We start from the raw sequence: 15,323 nt of genomic DNA on the forward strand, positions 1-15,323 counted from the left end.
TCCAGCTGCACTTGCCAAGCTGCTCTGGCAATGGAGATGGTGCATTGATGAAGCTTAGCATTGGTGCCAATCCTGCTAGTATTTTTAATTCTTAGATTTCTGTTTCTCTCCTTCATGTCCTCTCAGGATCTTCTTTCCTAGCTTTCTTGAGAGAATAGGCCTTTTGTGAGGGTGGGAGGACGGTTGAATTTGGAAGCAGGAGAGGGCAGCAACCCACCCCGCCCCCATATTTTATGCAAAGATGAGAACTCGGATAAGTTTAATTGTTTTTATGCTGTGATTTAAGTATCTAGCACACAAACTGATGTTGGGAAGCATTTATTTTTGACCTGAGCCTCTTGCTACATGTCTGCCTTTCCGTGTGTGCGTAGCTGAGATAATGGGGACCAGTTACTCATTTCCAAGGTTATCCTCCTGTGAGCAGTGGCAGACGTGCAATTAAGGAATGTTTATTCCTTTCTAAGTCTTTGTTTAACTGCTAGTTGATAAAAGTCAGCAATTATACTGTACATCAGAGAGATGATTAAAAATTCATTTGCTTTCCTGCCGCTTGTGTCGTCTGTGGTTGATGTGGGTAAAATTGGAGCATGGAATTAGTGGACAGAACAGCCATTAACAACGCTCAGAGAGAGTGCCGGGGTTGAAATTTGTTCAAATTCTTCTTCTCGTGCTCAGACATTAATTACAACCCAAGCCAGCTTTTTAATAATAATAGTGATGATGATGATGATGATGATAAGATTTCGATTTGCAGATACTTGAAATGCTCCCGAGGTGAAATTGTTGTACGATCTCTTTTTCACTGCCTTCAGTTTCCGTATCAATATTGTTGATATTGGGTGTTAGGAGTTGCAAAAGCTGATTTCTTTGCAAAATTAGGTGTTAGGAATTACAGGTGTTGGTTTCATTGCAAAAATGTGAGTCCCAATGCATAAATTGTAAGTGACGCCAGAATTCGAGCCATGAGCTGATCCCACATTGCATTGGATCCACTGGAGCTTGTCATGGGCAATTGTTGGGTCTCCTCAGTGACTCATAATCAGCCATTTGATTCAGATGCCTGGCTGTGCTTGGCCCAAGGGAATGCAGTATTGTCATTAGCTTCCTTAGAGCCAGAACTGCATCCCCAAAGCTTTCACTTGCAAAGCTGTGAATTCAAAGCTGTGACAATAAAAAGAGTGCACCTCTTGGGGTTGTAGTGGAGTTCAATCTATCTAAACGGGACTGCACTTGATCAGATGTATCTAAACAGTCGTCACAAGCCAGTTTGTTTATTTTTAGGTCTTTTAAGGCAGTGGCTGTCTGTTCTTGCCTCTCTTTCCTCCAGCCCATGATGAATGAATAAGTTTCATGAAGGTTCCACATTCTGTGGTAATAGCAATGGTGGACAAAGTTCTCAAGACCCAGGTCCCTTTCCATGTCTGTGTGCATTTTCCTCTACATTACAGATTCATAAGTGCTCCATTCAATGCGAGCTTTCATTCTGCATGGGGATCCTGGTCCATGCTCATCTTGGCTCATCAGCTAAGGTGCTCCATTTTTGCAAATTATGCTGGCTACTCTTTTATTTGCTCTGCAGATCAAGTCTTGTTTGAATTCCTTCACTTCTGGTGTTTGCGGTTCTAAGATCCGATAACTGCAGTGTACCAAAACCCAGACAGCTTTTGCTCCTGAAACTTTGATGGTGCTTAGTCCATCCTAGCTGGTCACCCTCACCTGCTTCATCACACCAAATGAAGACTGTATTACTGGGTATATAATAGAGGAGGGGAAAATATGACTTGTCTCTCTCACATACCCTACCTAGTCTTGCCCTAGGCTGGTGCTCTCCAATTTGAGTTTTCCCCTTCCTTGTCATGATCTGTTTTCTAGCTAGAACACCTTGGCATTTTTCTCTGACATAATTATGAATATAAATGTTATTTAGTGAGCACCTGTTTTCCTTAAAGTGCCAAAAGAAGAAATATAAACCCACTCCGCAGGAAATTCGTGTGACTAAGGAAAACCTGGCAGTGTCAGTTTGCAGCTGTAAGTTGTGCGGGAGGGTTGCATTAGGAATATTTACTTAGCTGCCAGCCAGAGGCTGTAAAAGAGCCATTTGTGATTTACAAGTAGTTCTTGTCTATGTAGTTTCAAATTGTCATAACACTCGGAAGCTGATGAATGGGTTTGTGCTGAGTAAAAGGAAAGTTTAGTGTAGGGAGGGAGATGCTAGTAAATAACAAAGAAATTTGTGGTATTTTTGGAGACACATTTATTTTCTGGGCCAGAACAGTAGATAACTCTTTTAAGCCTATGCGAACAAACCAAAGAACCTTGGGCTGCACTGGCAAATCCATTTGAGATACCACAGGAACAGCAAGCTCTTAGCAAGTGTTTGGAAGGATGAAAGGCCTGTGACTTCGCTTACCCTTTTGCTCTAGAAGTGTCAGGACGCTGCCCCTGAGCTCACCTGTTCCTCTTAGAAAGAGGCTCAGCTGATTTGTTGACAACACTTCCCTGTGACAAATGCGTTTGGCCACATGGAGACATGCATCACTGTTACGCACAGACAAGCACTCTGTGCAGGAATTGGTTGAGTCTGAAGCAGACTTGCACAGATTCTGTGGGCCAGAGGGGAGGTCCTACATCCTTTAGGATGCAGCAGTAGTGGGTGGAAGAGGCCCTACCTTCTTCTCCACCTTCTCTATAGTCTTGTCTCGTTCTCAAGAAGAAGAGGGCAGGGTCTCCACACCACCACCAACTTGGACTATTAAAATGCTGTCTGTTAATATGGGATCTCAAGGCTTGTTGGTTACATTTTTCTCCCACATTTCCTTCAAGCAGCTCAAGGTGGTGTACTTGGCTGTCTCCCATCTTACTTTCCCAACAGCCCTGTGAGGTAGGTTAGGCTGAGAGTGAGTGACTAGTCCCTGGTCACTCAGTGAGCTTCATAGCTGAATGAAGATTAAAATCCAGATCTCCCTGGTCCTCATCTCACATGCTGGTTCTCCACTCTCATTCTTTTGCCCCTTGTGCTTTCCTCCTAGCAAGACATGAAGGCAGAAGTCTCCTCTCTGCTTGCCTTCCACAAAGCATTTTTTTCTGTCCCCGCTACAGCCCTGGTTGCAGTCCCTGAAAGAAGATGTATTTTTCATAGCCCCTGGGTGGATTGCATATTAGCCGATAGCTTCAGCTTCTTCCTGGTGCTGTCAGCTTCGTATCTTGTTAGCTTTCAATGATTTTTTTTATCATAAAGGCCACTGTGTATTTTTAAAAGGTTTTGTGTCCATGTTTATACGAAGACCCCTATTGTTTTAATATAAAATGCCAAAGGTTTTTTTTTCATGCCGCAATCTTCTCTGATTGCCCTTCTCATCTGACGTGAAGCAATCGATAGCACCTTTTCTGGGGGGGGGGGGTTGAGGGTGTGTGATGTGAAGTCAAGTAGAACCTCACAAATAATGACATTTGATTGTGGTCCTCTGAGCATGTGGGTTAGCCATCGATCGCTTCTGCTTGAGAGCCGATGGAGACTTTCTGATTTGCACACACACACACCCGCCCCCGGTCCCTTCCAGACAGTTAACATGTGAAAAGCGATTTTTGTTCAGCAGGGCTGAAGCAACAGCTGCTGAGAAGAAGTCATAGTAATAGCATTTTCAAAGGAGGGGTCTAGGTGGTGATTCACTCTGCATCCTAATTCTAGAGGCTTTTGCCTGGAATCCTCCGGGTTGGTGGAAATAGCCTGTCTTCCCACGGGATGGCTGGAGTTTGAAGGGCCAAGAGTGCGGCTGTGCTGAGGATTCCTGGCTCAATCAGCTTCCTCATTCATAACTTCATTTCCTAGTACTGTACGTAGCTCTTTCCCCCTGTTCCTCCTGTGCTGTGTCCATTGGAATGAGGAAGCCTCTGCAAGAGGACAGAGACGCTCCTTGTGTCAGCCAGGCGGATATCGCAGTTGCTCATCAGGCCAGAATGATCTGGGATCGTGCCCAGGTGATGGATTGCCAAAGGCCGTTTGTTAACACACGTACACACACGGTGGTGGTTCCACTGCTTGGCTGGGAGCCAACTGGCAACCGCCTGCTGTTTTGCCTCATGTTTATATCGACTGAGCATCTGTGGCCCATTTGCTTGGGAAATTGATGCACTGGCAGGGCAGCCATAGAGCACTGTGGCCAAGGTCGTCTCTCTCTCTCTCTCTCTCTCTCTCTCTCTCTCTCTCTCTGTGTGTGTGTGTGTGTGTGTGTGTGTGAGAGAGAGAGAGAGAGAGAGAGAGAGAGAGAAGGAGTAGGGGGGAGGAGGAAGGAAGGAAGAAGGAAGAAAATTTTTGGAAAGTAGGGCAGGTGGCAGAAGGGACACACATCTGATCTTCTACAAAAGCTAGGGTGGAGATGGGAGGGCAACAGAGACAACTCAGTGCTTCGTTAAATACTTAAGAGATTCAAACTGTTCTGTCGTAGACTCGGGGATGCGTGCCATGGCAAAGTCTGCGTAGAAAAACCAATACTGTAGGTGATTAAATGTAGGTAGGTTTTTAACAATCTCTGGAAGGAAAAATCAGCTGTGGTTTTTTGGCCTTACTGTAGGGAGGGAAATCAGAATGGGGACTTCTGCCCATGTTTTTGAAGGCAAGTTTCCTTTCTGGATCCCTTCAGAGCCTTCTCAGAGGAGACTGGTTGGCCAAATCCTCACTGTTTCATATGGCTTTAGTTTTCAAAACAAGATGGCTTCTGTGCTTTAGTGTGTGTATGCACAAGAAACTGAGCATCCTTCTTAATCTGGAGTAACATCCGCTCCTACCTTCTTTTGTTTTTACAGTGACTAAAGCAGGTTATATTCCCCATGGTTGCCACCAATGCAGAACATGCCATGAAAAAGTGGGGAACAGCAACCCTTGGGCCACACAAGCTTCAGAAGCCACAGAGTGGCCAGAAGGGTTGGAGCAGACTGCAGAGGAAGCACGCTGGGGGAACCCCTGCTACCTCTGTGGTTGTTATTTTTTATTCCTGCAATGGAGGGGGTTGGACTAGATGATCCTTGGGGTCCCTTCCAACTCTATGATTCTATGAAAAAGAAGTGGCAGCAATCACAGGGGACACAGTTGGCACAAGAGAACTGCCTGCTGGTCCAAGCTGGGGGTCTGCCCTGCTGTTGGGAATGAAAGCCAAACACAAGCTGAGTGCTGGTCCAGCAGTTGCAAACCACCATTCTGTTCCTTGGGTGGCTGCACTCACAGCTCGCATCTGGAGGTAGTGGGCCTGCACGTGGTCTTGTGGAAGTATATTTCAGCCCCCAATTAGCTGAGTGCGTTAATGCTAAGGCTGCCTTAATATGAGAAGCCAAGGGTGCTCTGTAAACAGAGCAGCGTGGAAGCAAATACCCAGAGAATAAATTCTTACCTCAAACGAAAACATTTGCACTAGAGGAGCGCAGTACTAATTAGCAGGCTCTTAATTAAATAGCCTTTTTGATTTGCATCCAAATTACAACTTGTATGTTACGTCTTGGCTTTGATTAGCTGTTGTCACCGTCTTCTTCTTAAAATAGTATTGAAATGCTCCACTTTGCGCAAATGCAAACCCTGCTTGGTCTCGGAGGTCTCCAGCACCAGGAGGTGAAAAGGTCAATCACCTCCGTATCCATTTAAAATCCATTATGGCCTGCCTGCTGCAGCTTATCAAGCAACTCTCTCTCTCTCTTTATTTTTCTAGCCACTGATTCAGGAATCTATAGCTCTGTGCAGGTAAATGGGATTTCATGGGCTTCTAACCTTTCTTACTTTATTGAAAAGCAGAATATTAACTGCTCCACTGACCAGCCTGTCCATTAAAGACACACAGGATATTTTTAGAAAATTGTTTGCCAATCAAATCCCCTCCAACGTCTGTGGAGAGCCTTTCAGCTTAGTGTTCGTTCTATGTGCAAACAGTACAGCTGTGCCGCTGCCCCTCCTGTCCCCCCTTTAAATGGGTTTTGCCGTGCTGGCCTCTGTATTATGTAAGACCTTTTCACAAGGATGGTGACTTCAAGGAACCTGGACAGGCCAGAAGTCTCATGGAAGGGGACAGAGGAAAGCCCTAGATTGTCCAGATGCAGCTGAGATGCTGTGACATTTGGCGACCTTATAGAAGGCGTAGAATAGAGGGGTGTTCTTCAAGGGGATGCTGTCATCTTGCAGTCCCCAGCCAAGAAGACCAGGGCCTGGTCCACACATGCAGGAGACTGAGAGCAGAGAGAGCCATATCAGGCTGTGGGTGGAAGCTCCTATCTGCAAATGGGCAGGGTCACAGCACAGCAACAAAGCACCTGCTCTGCATGCAGAAAGTCCTGGAAAATAAGAGAGCGTTGGGAGAAGGTTTTCGTCTCTTTTCTCTTCCTGCTGCACTAGTATTCTATTTGCTTAGTGTTTGGAGTTTATTTTGTCTTGTGCCTAGGGGAGCATTCAAAAATGCAGTTCTCTGCCTGCCCTCTAAATGGGTCCAGTCCATTCTGCCACCTTGGTCCCAATTTCTCCTCTTGCTGCATGCAGACGACCCATTCTTGGTCTCTTGGCCTGCCAGTTGTCCACCTATTATCTTTTTTTTTAGCTTTTGCCACATGGTTGGTGCAAAATCAAGGCAGTTCCAGGGCAGCTTCTTCGTCTTTTCTCCTCCCCACCCCAAGCTTCTCCTTCTGATTCTCCTTCCTCCCCCCCCCCCCCCCCCCCGTTACCTAAAACATCAGTTTCAGGCAACCAGTGGTGGGGCAGTGTAGATGTATGGGAGGCTGTTTCTAGGTGACCATGTGTTCTCTCTTCCTGCTTCTAGGCTCTCCAGAATGAGGGGAGGTTTTGCACCTGCAGCTCTCCCTCCTCTAGGCAGAAATGTAGTCTGTTACCTACAAGAGGAGAAGTAAGAACATACTTGGTGACTGGTATTCAAAGAGACACTTCTAGGGCCCATGTGTATTGAGCTGGCATCTCATTTGCTGATCTTGTGCCATATTTATTTAAAAGTATCCTACTGACCCATTGACAGCTCCTTTAGTGGGAAGATGTACTCAGGCTGAAAATAGATGTTACAGACTGGGTAGTTCAACTCAGTCAGTGTGAGAATGCTGGTAATTGGAAATGATGCCATTGTAGTGTTGGGTTAGAAGTTGGGCAAGGTGAATGAAGCCATTCTGTGGGTGGTTTAAAACACACACACACACACACACACACACACACACACACACTGGTCCAGGGGGATTTCTAGCAGTTACCGTAACTCTTCCTCCAGAGATGTTGGGTGATGGGTGGATACTTCCTGCTGCACAGGATCATGCCCCTTGATGATAGACCACTTTAAGATTTAGATTGGTGTGGGCAGTCTACAAATGCACATTTGCACACAACAAAGATGGATTTGTTTCCATCTTTACATGGAAGTTGCCAGCCAACTGGAACCTGAGGATGCAGCTTTCTGATCAACGTTCAGGCTGCCATCAGAGCATCCAGCAGACACAACTGTAATGAACTCCTCTCTTCATAATTAATGTTTTAGAAGGATGTGGTGCATGGGGGTGTGGTGCAGAAAAAGAGCTCATTGCATCATGCTCTTGACTCCAAGTGCCCTGTTAGTGATGGTGTGTGTGTGTGTGTGTGTGTGTGTGTGTGTGTGTGTGTGTGTGTTGCAAATAAAAGTTTGGCTTATGGAATAGACCAGAGACATTATAGCATTAATGCAAAGAAAGGGTATGCTGTGTTTGGCAGTATGATATGCCCTGGGCAATAGTTTGGGACAGGGCATTAGTATAGGATTTGCTCTAGAACTGTCATCAGCTGCTGGAGTGCAGCAGCTTTGACTATATCAACCTGACCTGACTATTGTGGAATCTGGAGTGGGGCCAGCAATATGTGTTGTCTATCTTTTGGTTATGATTCTGCACTTTACACTGAGAGAGTAAGGGATGGTTTCACCCTTTGCATGGTGGAGAACTTTGCCATGTGCACACTAAATAAAGTAAGGAGGTGGTGTACCTGGAAGCCACAGTGGTTGGGAAGCAGGAGCAAGCAAGCTGTCCTGCAGAATAGATATTATTGGATGCCTTTAATAAGTGGGTCTAGGTACATGGTTGTGGGGGAAGCATGTCTTGAGGGTTGTGTGTCACTGACTGAGGATGGTGGTGAGCAAGTCCTTCCTAACCACACATGTGCCAGTCAGTTGAGCATGAAAAACAAAATCCATTTTGCAAGCCTCTTTGGAAACTCCTAGGAAACCAATTACTGGCCTTTAGGTCCAAAGGCTTGTGAGGCAGCAACCTTGCAAAAGGTCTGAGTCTGGTCCCTGCCTGGATGGGAGACCACCTGGGATGCCTATGTATGCTATTGTCAAGCTTTTCCAGGTAAAGGAAAGGGGTGATACAAATGTAATGACAATTAGGAAGCTTTTCCTGTCCTCAGTAGAGCCTGGCAGCCAGCCTGAGAACACATGTGGGTGTGGAGAGGAGATTCTGGTAATGAATCAGCAATGGGGAAACATGATTTCACTGAGCCGCTTTGAAATCCATTGGAATTAACATAGCAACATTTGACAACCCTATGAATCTGGGGCCCTGTATTTATTTCCAGGTTTTTCTGTTAAATCACTAGGACTTGAAAGTTTCAAGATCCCTGGGTGCTCATGTGCTTTTGTTGTTGGTCTTTAGTGAATGGCGTTCCTATTTCTCTTGCAGGGCATTGATTTCTGCCCCGGCCAAAATGTTTCTGGAGTAACGACCCATGACCAAGAGGAGCACTCCAAGCTTCCACTTCTGTTTCACTTGGGAAAGGACCCTGGGGAAAAGTATCCAATAAGGTAAGGCAGGCATGTGATTAGAAACACAAGTGGTGTTCTTGAGGTGAACACCATCCTCACAAGAGAGCGAGGTAAAGTGGTCAAGCATCCCCTTTAACTGGCTTGGCCTTTCTCTGTGGGAAAGAATGCAAACTTTTGAGCATCACAGAATTGTTCAGCAGCAGCATACAAAGCCAAGCTGACCAGGGCCTGCCATACCATGAGGCAGAGGAAGGCGAGCATCTCAGGCAGCTGGTGCTGGGATGCAGGGAGCCGCAGCAAGGGGCTGGGGCTTTGTGTACCACACACAGCCTGCTCTGTGGTAGACCATGGGGTCCCATTGCCAGCGCTGAACTAAAGTTCGACTGCCAGCTGGGTCTGCTTCTGGACTTGGAAAGCAGGGGATGAGGGTGGCATCTTATCTTTTGCCTCAGGCAGCAAAATGTCTTGGGCTGGTCCTGAAGTTGACTGACAGCATATATGCTTTTAATAACAAGGCTTCTGGGAAGCTCAGAATGAAAGTGTGAAAGAAGCAAGTTGGATCAAAATGCATTATCCTGACAGCACTGCAGCTGTACAGCTCTCTGACAAGCAAGTAAAATGAACTAAAACCAACGAAACTGGATTTTTAATGGCTGCAGACAAAGACAGCTCTCCTGTGGGGTGAAAAGTGAGGGAGCTGTCTCAGGTGGTAGATTCTGAATGCCATTAAGTAGAAAGCGGGGGCATATCTGACCTGTGGAACATCGCCTCCCCTCCAGTTGGTTCTTCTTTGCAAGCCCCCTCAACCTTAATTAGAGCCGTGCAAGAGGTCTTGACCTCCTTCCAGCCACGTGGCCCCAGACTTCCATGCAGGCAGCGCTGCAAGCTGGTTTCAAGACCCCGAGGAGACAAGGAGGGGATCTGCAGTTTTAGGGGGTGCGTGAGGGAGGCTCTTTGCATAGAAGGCCCCTGAAAGCAACATGCTTGGAGTTATAATGGTGCTCTGAATGCTCCCCCCCCCCACCCTCCCTCCTGCTTTGAGCCCCTGAGGGTGTTTTTGATGAAGAGTATAATCACGAAGACTGTCTCCTTGGTAGCAATCATCTTAATGTCAGAGCTGGGAGCCCTCTTGGTGGCGAAGGGGAAGGGTTGTAGCTCAGCAGCAGATGATGCAGTATGCAAGTGCTAGGTCCCCAGTTCAGTCCTTGCATCTCCAGGATCAGGCCATAGGTGATGGGAAAGACTCTGCCTGACACCCTGGAGAGTCACTGTCAGTCAGAGCAGATGATATGTAGACTAGGCTGAGAAATATTCTGGGCTAGGAAAAGGCAGCTTTCTATGTTCTGGCATGTTTGTGTAGCCAGAAGCTATTCAATATAGGTTTCACTTATCCCTAAGATTAAATCCATGCTCCATTAAAGGGTTTAAGACATCGTACCTGCCTGCCTTTTGCCCTTACCTGAGGCCACTGAAAGGCAGGGTGTGAACTGAGCGTCTGTGGCAGCTGTTTGGTGAGCATATTTCCATGCCTGCCTCCTCCCTATGAATTGGCAGGTGAGCCTGGGATTCTAGCAGCTACCAGGAGTAGCTGCAGAGAAGCACATGAGGTTGCATTGGCAATGGAGCAAAAGAGCCTTGGCGGATCAGTTGGAAAGGTTGGGCGGGTTTTCTCACGAGGAGCCGGAGTGTACCATCTGCTTTCCCTGAAACAAATCCTGTTTACAAAATGGAGCGTTAAGGAGAGAGGAAACGGGCGTTGTTGGCTCCACCTGCACCAAAGTGGCTTTTACAGCAAGGTGCTCTTGGAACTGACAGGGCTGCAATTACCCATCCCTTCTAAATAGCGGAGCACTTGTGCTCACTCCATTACTGTCCTGGCAGAACCACGTGACTGGGCTGCCCACTAAGTGTTCTCGGCTGGGGAGGAAAGGAAAAAGAGGCGCTGGTCCTATCCTTGGAGTGAATAAGATCTTCCTGCTTTTCAGCCCTAATGAAGTCTTTTTGCAGTTGATTTTTTGTGGCTTGTGTGTTGCTGGTTCATATTGCACTAACTGCAGGGGCAGGCAGTGTGGGAGTGAATCATGAGCTGGAGAAGTATAGCTGACTTACAGGTTTTAATGTGCACATAATTCACGTAAACTCTGCATATAGAGATGCTGTCGTTGGGGGTGGGGAGGTGAAATAATTCCATCTTTGATCTCGCTGTGGTTCTTATTGGAATCACCAATTCTGGCACAAACTCAAAATTATTCATGACCTCTTTTTACCCAACTTATTAGCCAAAAAGGCTCCCAGAGCTGATTACAATGATTAGTAGGAAGACAACCAATCTGAAATGCACTACTTGCAAGGAAAAACTGATGGGGAGGGAGGAGGAAAAAAGGAAGGCCAGGCACCAGTTTTTCAAGTTTCAGTACTTGTAATGACCCACTGGGAAAGAAACAGGGTAGCCTGACAATATGACTTTCTCTTGCTCACCTTAAGGGTGGTTTCGTTTCTCTCCTTTCCTTCTCTGATTCTCTGAAGCGTTTTGGTTGCACCAGTCAGAAAGAACGCTGAGCCCCTTTCCCAGAGAGTTTGGTGTTGCTTGTGAGCTTCCCGGAGGGGCACTGTGAGAGCAGGGTACTGGGCCAGATGGGCCTTTGGTCTGATCCAGCAGGGCCATTCTTAAGTTCTTAACCTACCAGTAATTTGGATCTGCAGATTCCTCTTGACTTAAAGGCTATTCATAGGTGTGATTTAAGTGAAGAGAAACTTAACATTTCAGTAGGCAGCTATGTATTAATTTATATTGATAATCGTTTATGCAGTACTATTTCTTTCTTTGTCAAGACCATGCATAGTCCACACTAGAAGCAGAAATTGTCTGCCAAGCGAGCCCAAATGCAATGCCAGACCATGAAGTTTTTCTGCCTGAAGTGAGACCTCTGCTATGACCAATACTGTAAAATGTCTTGTTGCATCTTTTCATACACAAGTTCCTGCCTTCATCTATCCCACCACCACCCAGTGCTGCCTAGTAGGGATGAATTGAGCAACACCTTGAATCTGAAAGATGAATATTTTATTTATTATTTATTACATTCATATTCCCATCTTTCTTATAGATTGGTTAGTGAAATTATGGCCAGGCCAACTGCAGGCAGTGAGCCTCAGGGCTGGCCGGAAAATAGAAATAGCATAGAGGCATCATATTATCATAACATCAGTGACATCTCAAGAAGAACTGCCTTGTAAAGAAATTCAAATTTCAAAGGCCTGTCTGAACACTATTGGGTCTTCGCTAGTCCTTGCACCACATGCTGCTCACCACACCACACATCGGCTTTCTGAATACATCATGCCAATCCTATAATTTGCATATATAGAATTATTTCTGCAATTCCCCTCCCCCTACAAAAGGAGCAACCTGCCATGCTGGGTACCCACTCTTTTATGTCCTGTTGGGGCCCCAGGCATTGCCCCAATGTTGTCAAGTTTATCTTACCAACCATAAGACCTGGAAGCTTTCTTTCAAAAAGAAAAAGCTATGGCTGTCAGTATGCTGAGTTCTGCACCCAGCAGCAAATCCCAGGCACCCCAGTCCTGTAAGTGTAACACACAGAGCTCCAGTTTACTTTTGTGCTTTGGGCTGAGGGGTTTTCCTTTCAAAATCCAAGCTACTTGGATCCAGATTTGGGAGCTCTTTCTCTGCAGGGCATCGCCTGCCTTGTCGTCTAATTGTCTCTTTGGAAAACCGCCCTTTCTGGGTTGAGCTGCATTCCATTGTCTTCATCTGCAGCCATTTCTCATCTGGCTCCCTTGCTTTCCAAACACCCGGCAAGCTATTGTCTTGATTGAATTTTATGGGGAGATTATGACACGATTATGGCGAAATGATGTTTTAATATGCAGGGCATAATAGAAAGGCACACATTCTCTCTCTCTCTCTCTTTCTCTTTCTCTCTTTAAATAAATATAATAATAAACCAAATGAAAGTTCATTTGGGAAGCTCGCTAATGTTTATATCCTCTCATATCTCCGGTCACATTGGAAGCCTTGTGGAAAGGAGGTCTCCCCTTCTTCGTGGGTAATTAAATTATCCTCATTTGCAGAGATGTTACTAGTGTGGCGGGTGCGTATTTTTGATTTGCCTTAATTATCCCCCTTGGCAGCCTGCCTGTTGGGAGTCCCTGTATTAGTGCTTCTCAGAGGGAGAGCAAGTGTTTTCTTGCCCAGGCATAATTTCACTCGAAAGATGGGTACCAGCAAGGGCCCTGCAAGCAGAGGAACAAAAATGGGCTTGTCAGTGATTCTGTCCACAGAATATGGGGAGGACCTGCCTGCCTTTGGGGATGCTATAAACCTGAGTTCACTGTGTTGCACATACCACTGAACATAAGAAGATCCCCAAAGCTGGATCAGGCCATAGGTCCCTCATAGTCCAGCATAGTTCATGCTCTCTCTCTTTGTAGTCTCAGGGTTCCAAGCTGTTCTCCCAGTTTCTAGGTCTTCCGGCACAGACGAAGAGCAATGTGGAAATGTGGTGTTGTTTTTCAAATGAGAGCCTGGCTTGGAATAAAATATAAAATGAGGAGAAAATAGGTGAGGTGATGTCTATATTATGCCAACTTGCATTGCTATGCATCTTAAGTTTTTAGGGGTGGGAAATGCTTTCTCCAGCAAAGATACTTCTTTGTTTTGTCTTGAGTCAGGGGGCGAGGCACACAACTCATTGCAGATGGAAAGAGCTGCACCACCTGGCTTTGAAGGCATTTGGATGCAGTGTGTGTGTGTGTGTGTGTGTGTATACACAAATACTTACACAAAAGAAGAGAGAAATACAAAAAAAGCTATATATATATATTTACAGCTTGGCTTCTCATCGTTCCGATTCAATAACCTCAGACAGTTCTGTGAAGCTGGAAAGGGGAGTGTAAAGGCTCAAAGATTAAGATCGTCATAGCCCGGGGAGGGAGGCAATATATTAACACCAGCTCCTTCCTTCCAGCCCCAAACTGAGTTTTCACGGCAGGCCACGGCGGGGTTAACAATGGAGTGAGTTGCGTACAGATTTTGCTTGGAGTGGGAGGGCAATGAGAACAGATTGCAGAAGCACAATTACGCTAAATGAACTAAACACACGCCACACCTGTGCCTGGGACCTTGCGCCTCCAATCCATCCCTGATTGGCTCTCTGGGGACTTCCTGGAGGTAAAGTGTCAATTAGTGTAATGACCCTGGACTCTGTCCACTCTGCTCCTTCATCCTGAGCGTGGAATAATTCTGCGTACACAGGGGGAATCTCTCCGAGCAAACTCCTCACAACACCACCTGCTCACCCTGGCGCACTCTTCCCTCTCATTCTTCCACTGCAATTCCCATCCTCCCTTTGGCAGGCTTGAAGAGACGGAATACAAATTTAGGGCGGCCCAGGGGCAAAGCAGCCTGTCAGTTTGCTTAGACAATAGGCGTTCCAAACACCTGTACAGGCATAGCACCAGCAGCAGCATGAAAATTGCTGTGGATTCTGGTCATTCATTCCCTCATGATTCTTTTTCCTCCCTTGGATAACACAGAGGTGGGCATGACCAAGCAGCTTTTCTTTGCATAGCAGGGGGTATTGTACATCCCATATGCAATCTATATGTGCAGGAGCTTTGGCCCCCACCAGCCTGTTAACCATTTCAAATGGCTGGTGAGGATAAGCGCAGGAGAACTCAAGATCTCTACAATCTGTGCTGCTGGCTCTCTGCTTTTGTGTGGGAAGGTTTCCTGTGTGCACCCCAGTGAAATAAACAGCCTCCATCACCCAGTGCTGGCTGATGCCCATGTTCCCTGTTTTATTAAACTTGACAGCAATGTCTGGTGGGCAGCTGCAAGAAGACAGACAGGTGAGGTTAGTGCGCCATTGCCTTGCTCCATTGTGGCTCGACTTGGCCTTGCATAGCACAGCACAGGAGAGAAAAAACTGGGGAAGAGCAAAGCAGCTGCGAACCTGTAAATTTGCACACTTCCAGTAAGCCATAGTTTGGCGCATGAACCAGGCCGTTGCCTCTTTCTGTGTGTTTTAATACTATATAACAATACGACACTATAGTTCTTGCTCTTATTTCTCCCCATTGCCTGTTGTTGGGAATGACTTGCTCTGTCCTTTCTTTGTGTACATATAAATTTTATGTTCCCATTACTAATTTCTTGAAACGCCTTTGCATTTGCTTTCAGTGCCACAACAGTCTGTTTGATGCAACAGATCAACAGGGCCACCCTTCTTAAAAAGTGGGATAGTGGGTACAGATCAAAGCAGGCCCCTATTTTCCAGAGACTTCAGCAACCTGTTCTCAAAGTGGCTAAGCAGATTCCTACAGGAAGCCTACAGGCAGGGACCTGAGCACAACAGATGACCTTAACAGATTGGAGAACTGGGTCAAAACTAATGGAATGAATTTCAATTGGGACACTTGCAAGGTTCTACACTTAGGCAAGAAGAACCAGCTCCACAAATATAAAACAGGGAACACCTGGATTGCCAGTAGTATGTGTGAAAAGGATCTAGGGGTCTTAGTAGACCAGAAGTTAAA

The 15,323-nt window shown here is 46.2% G+C and overlaps 1 protein-coding gene across 1 annotated transcript in view; it reads left to right on the forward strand.

Annotated features, from left to right (window-relative positions):
• GALNS (galactosamine (N-acetyl)-6-sulfatase) overlaps window positions 1-15,323 on the forward strand; it is a 47,111-nt gene that overhangs the window by 25,481 nt on the left and 6,307 nt on the right. The window contains exon 12 of the mRNA XM_033156985.1: window positions 8,680-8,801. Within this exon, the coding sequence (XP_033012876.1) occupies window positions 8,680-8,801 (122 nt within the window). The remainder of the gene's footprint in view (window positions 1-8,679; window positions 8,802-15,323) is intronic.

This window comes from Lacerta agilis, chromosome 8, assembly GCF_009819535.1.
Source record: "Lacerta agilis isolate rLacAgi1 chromosome 8, rLacAgi1.pri, whole genome shotgun sequence".
NCBI lineage: Eukaryota > Metazoa > Chordata > Lepidosauria > Squamata > Lacertidae > Lacerta > Lacerta agilis.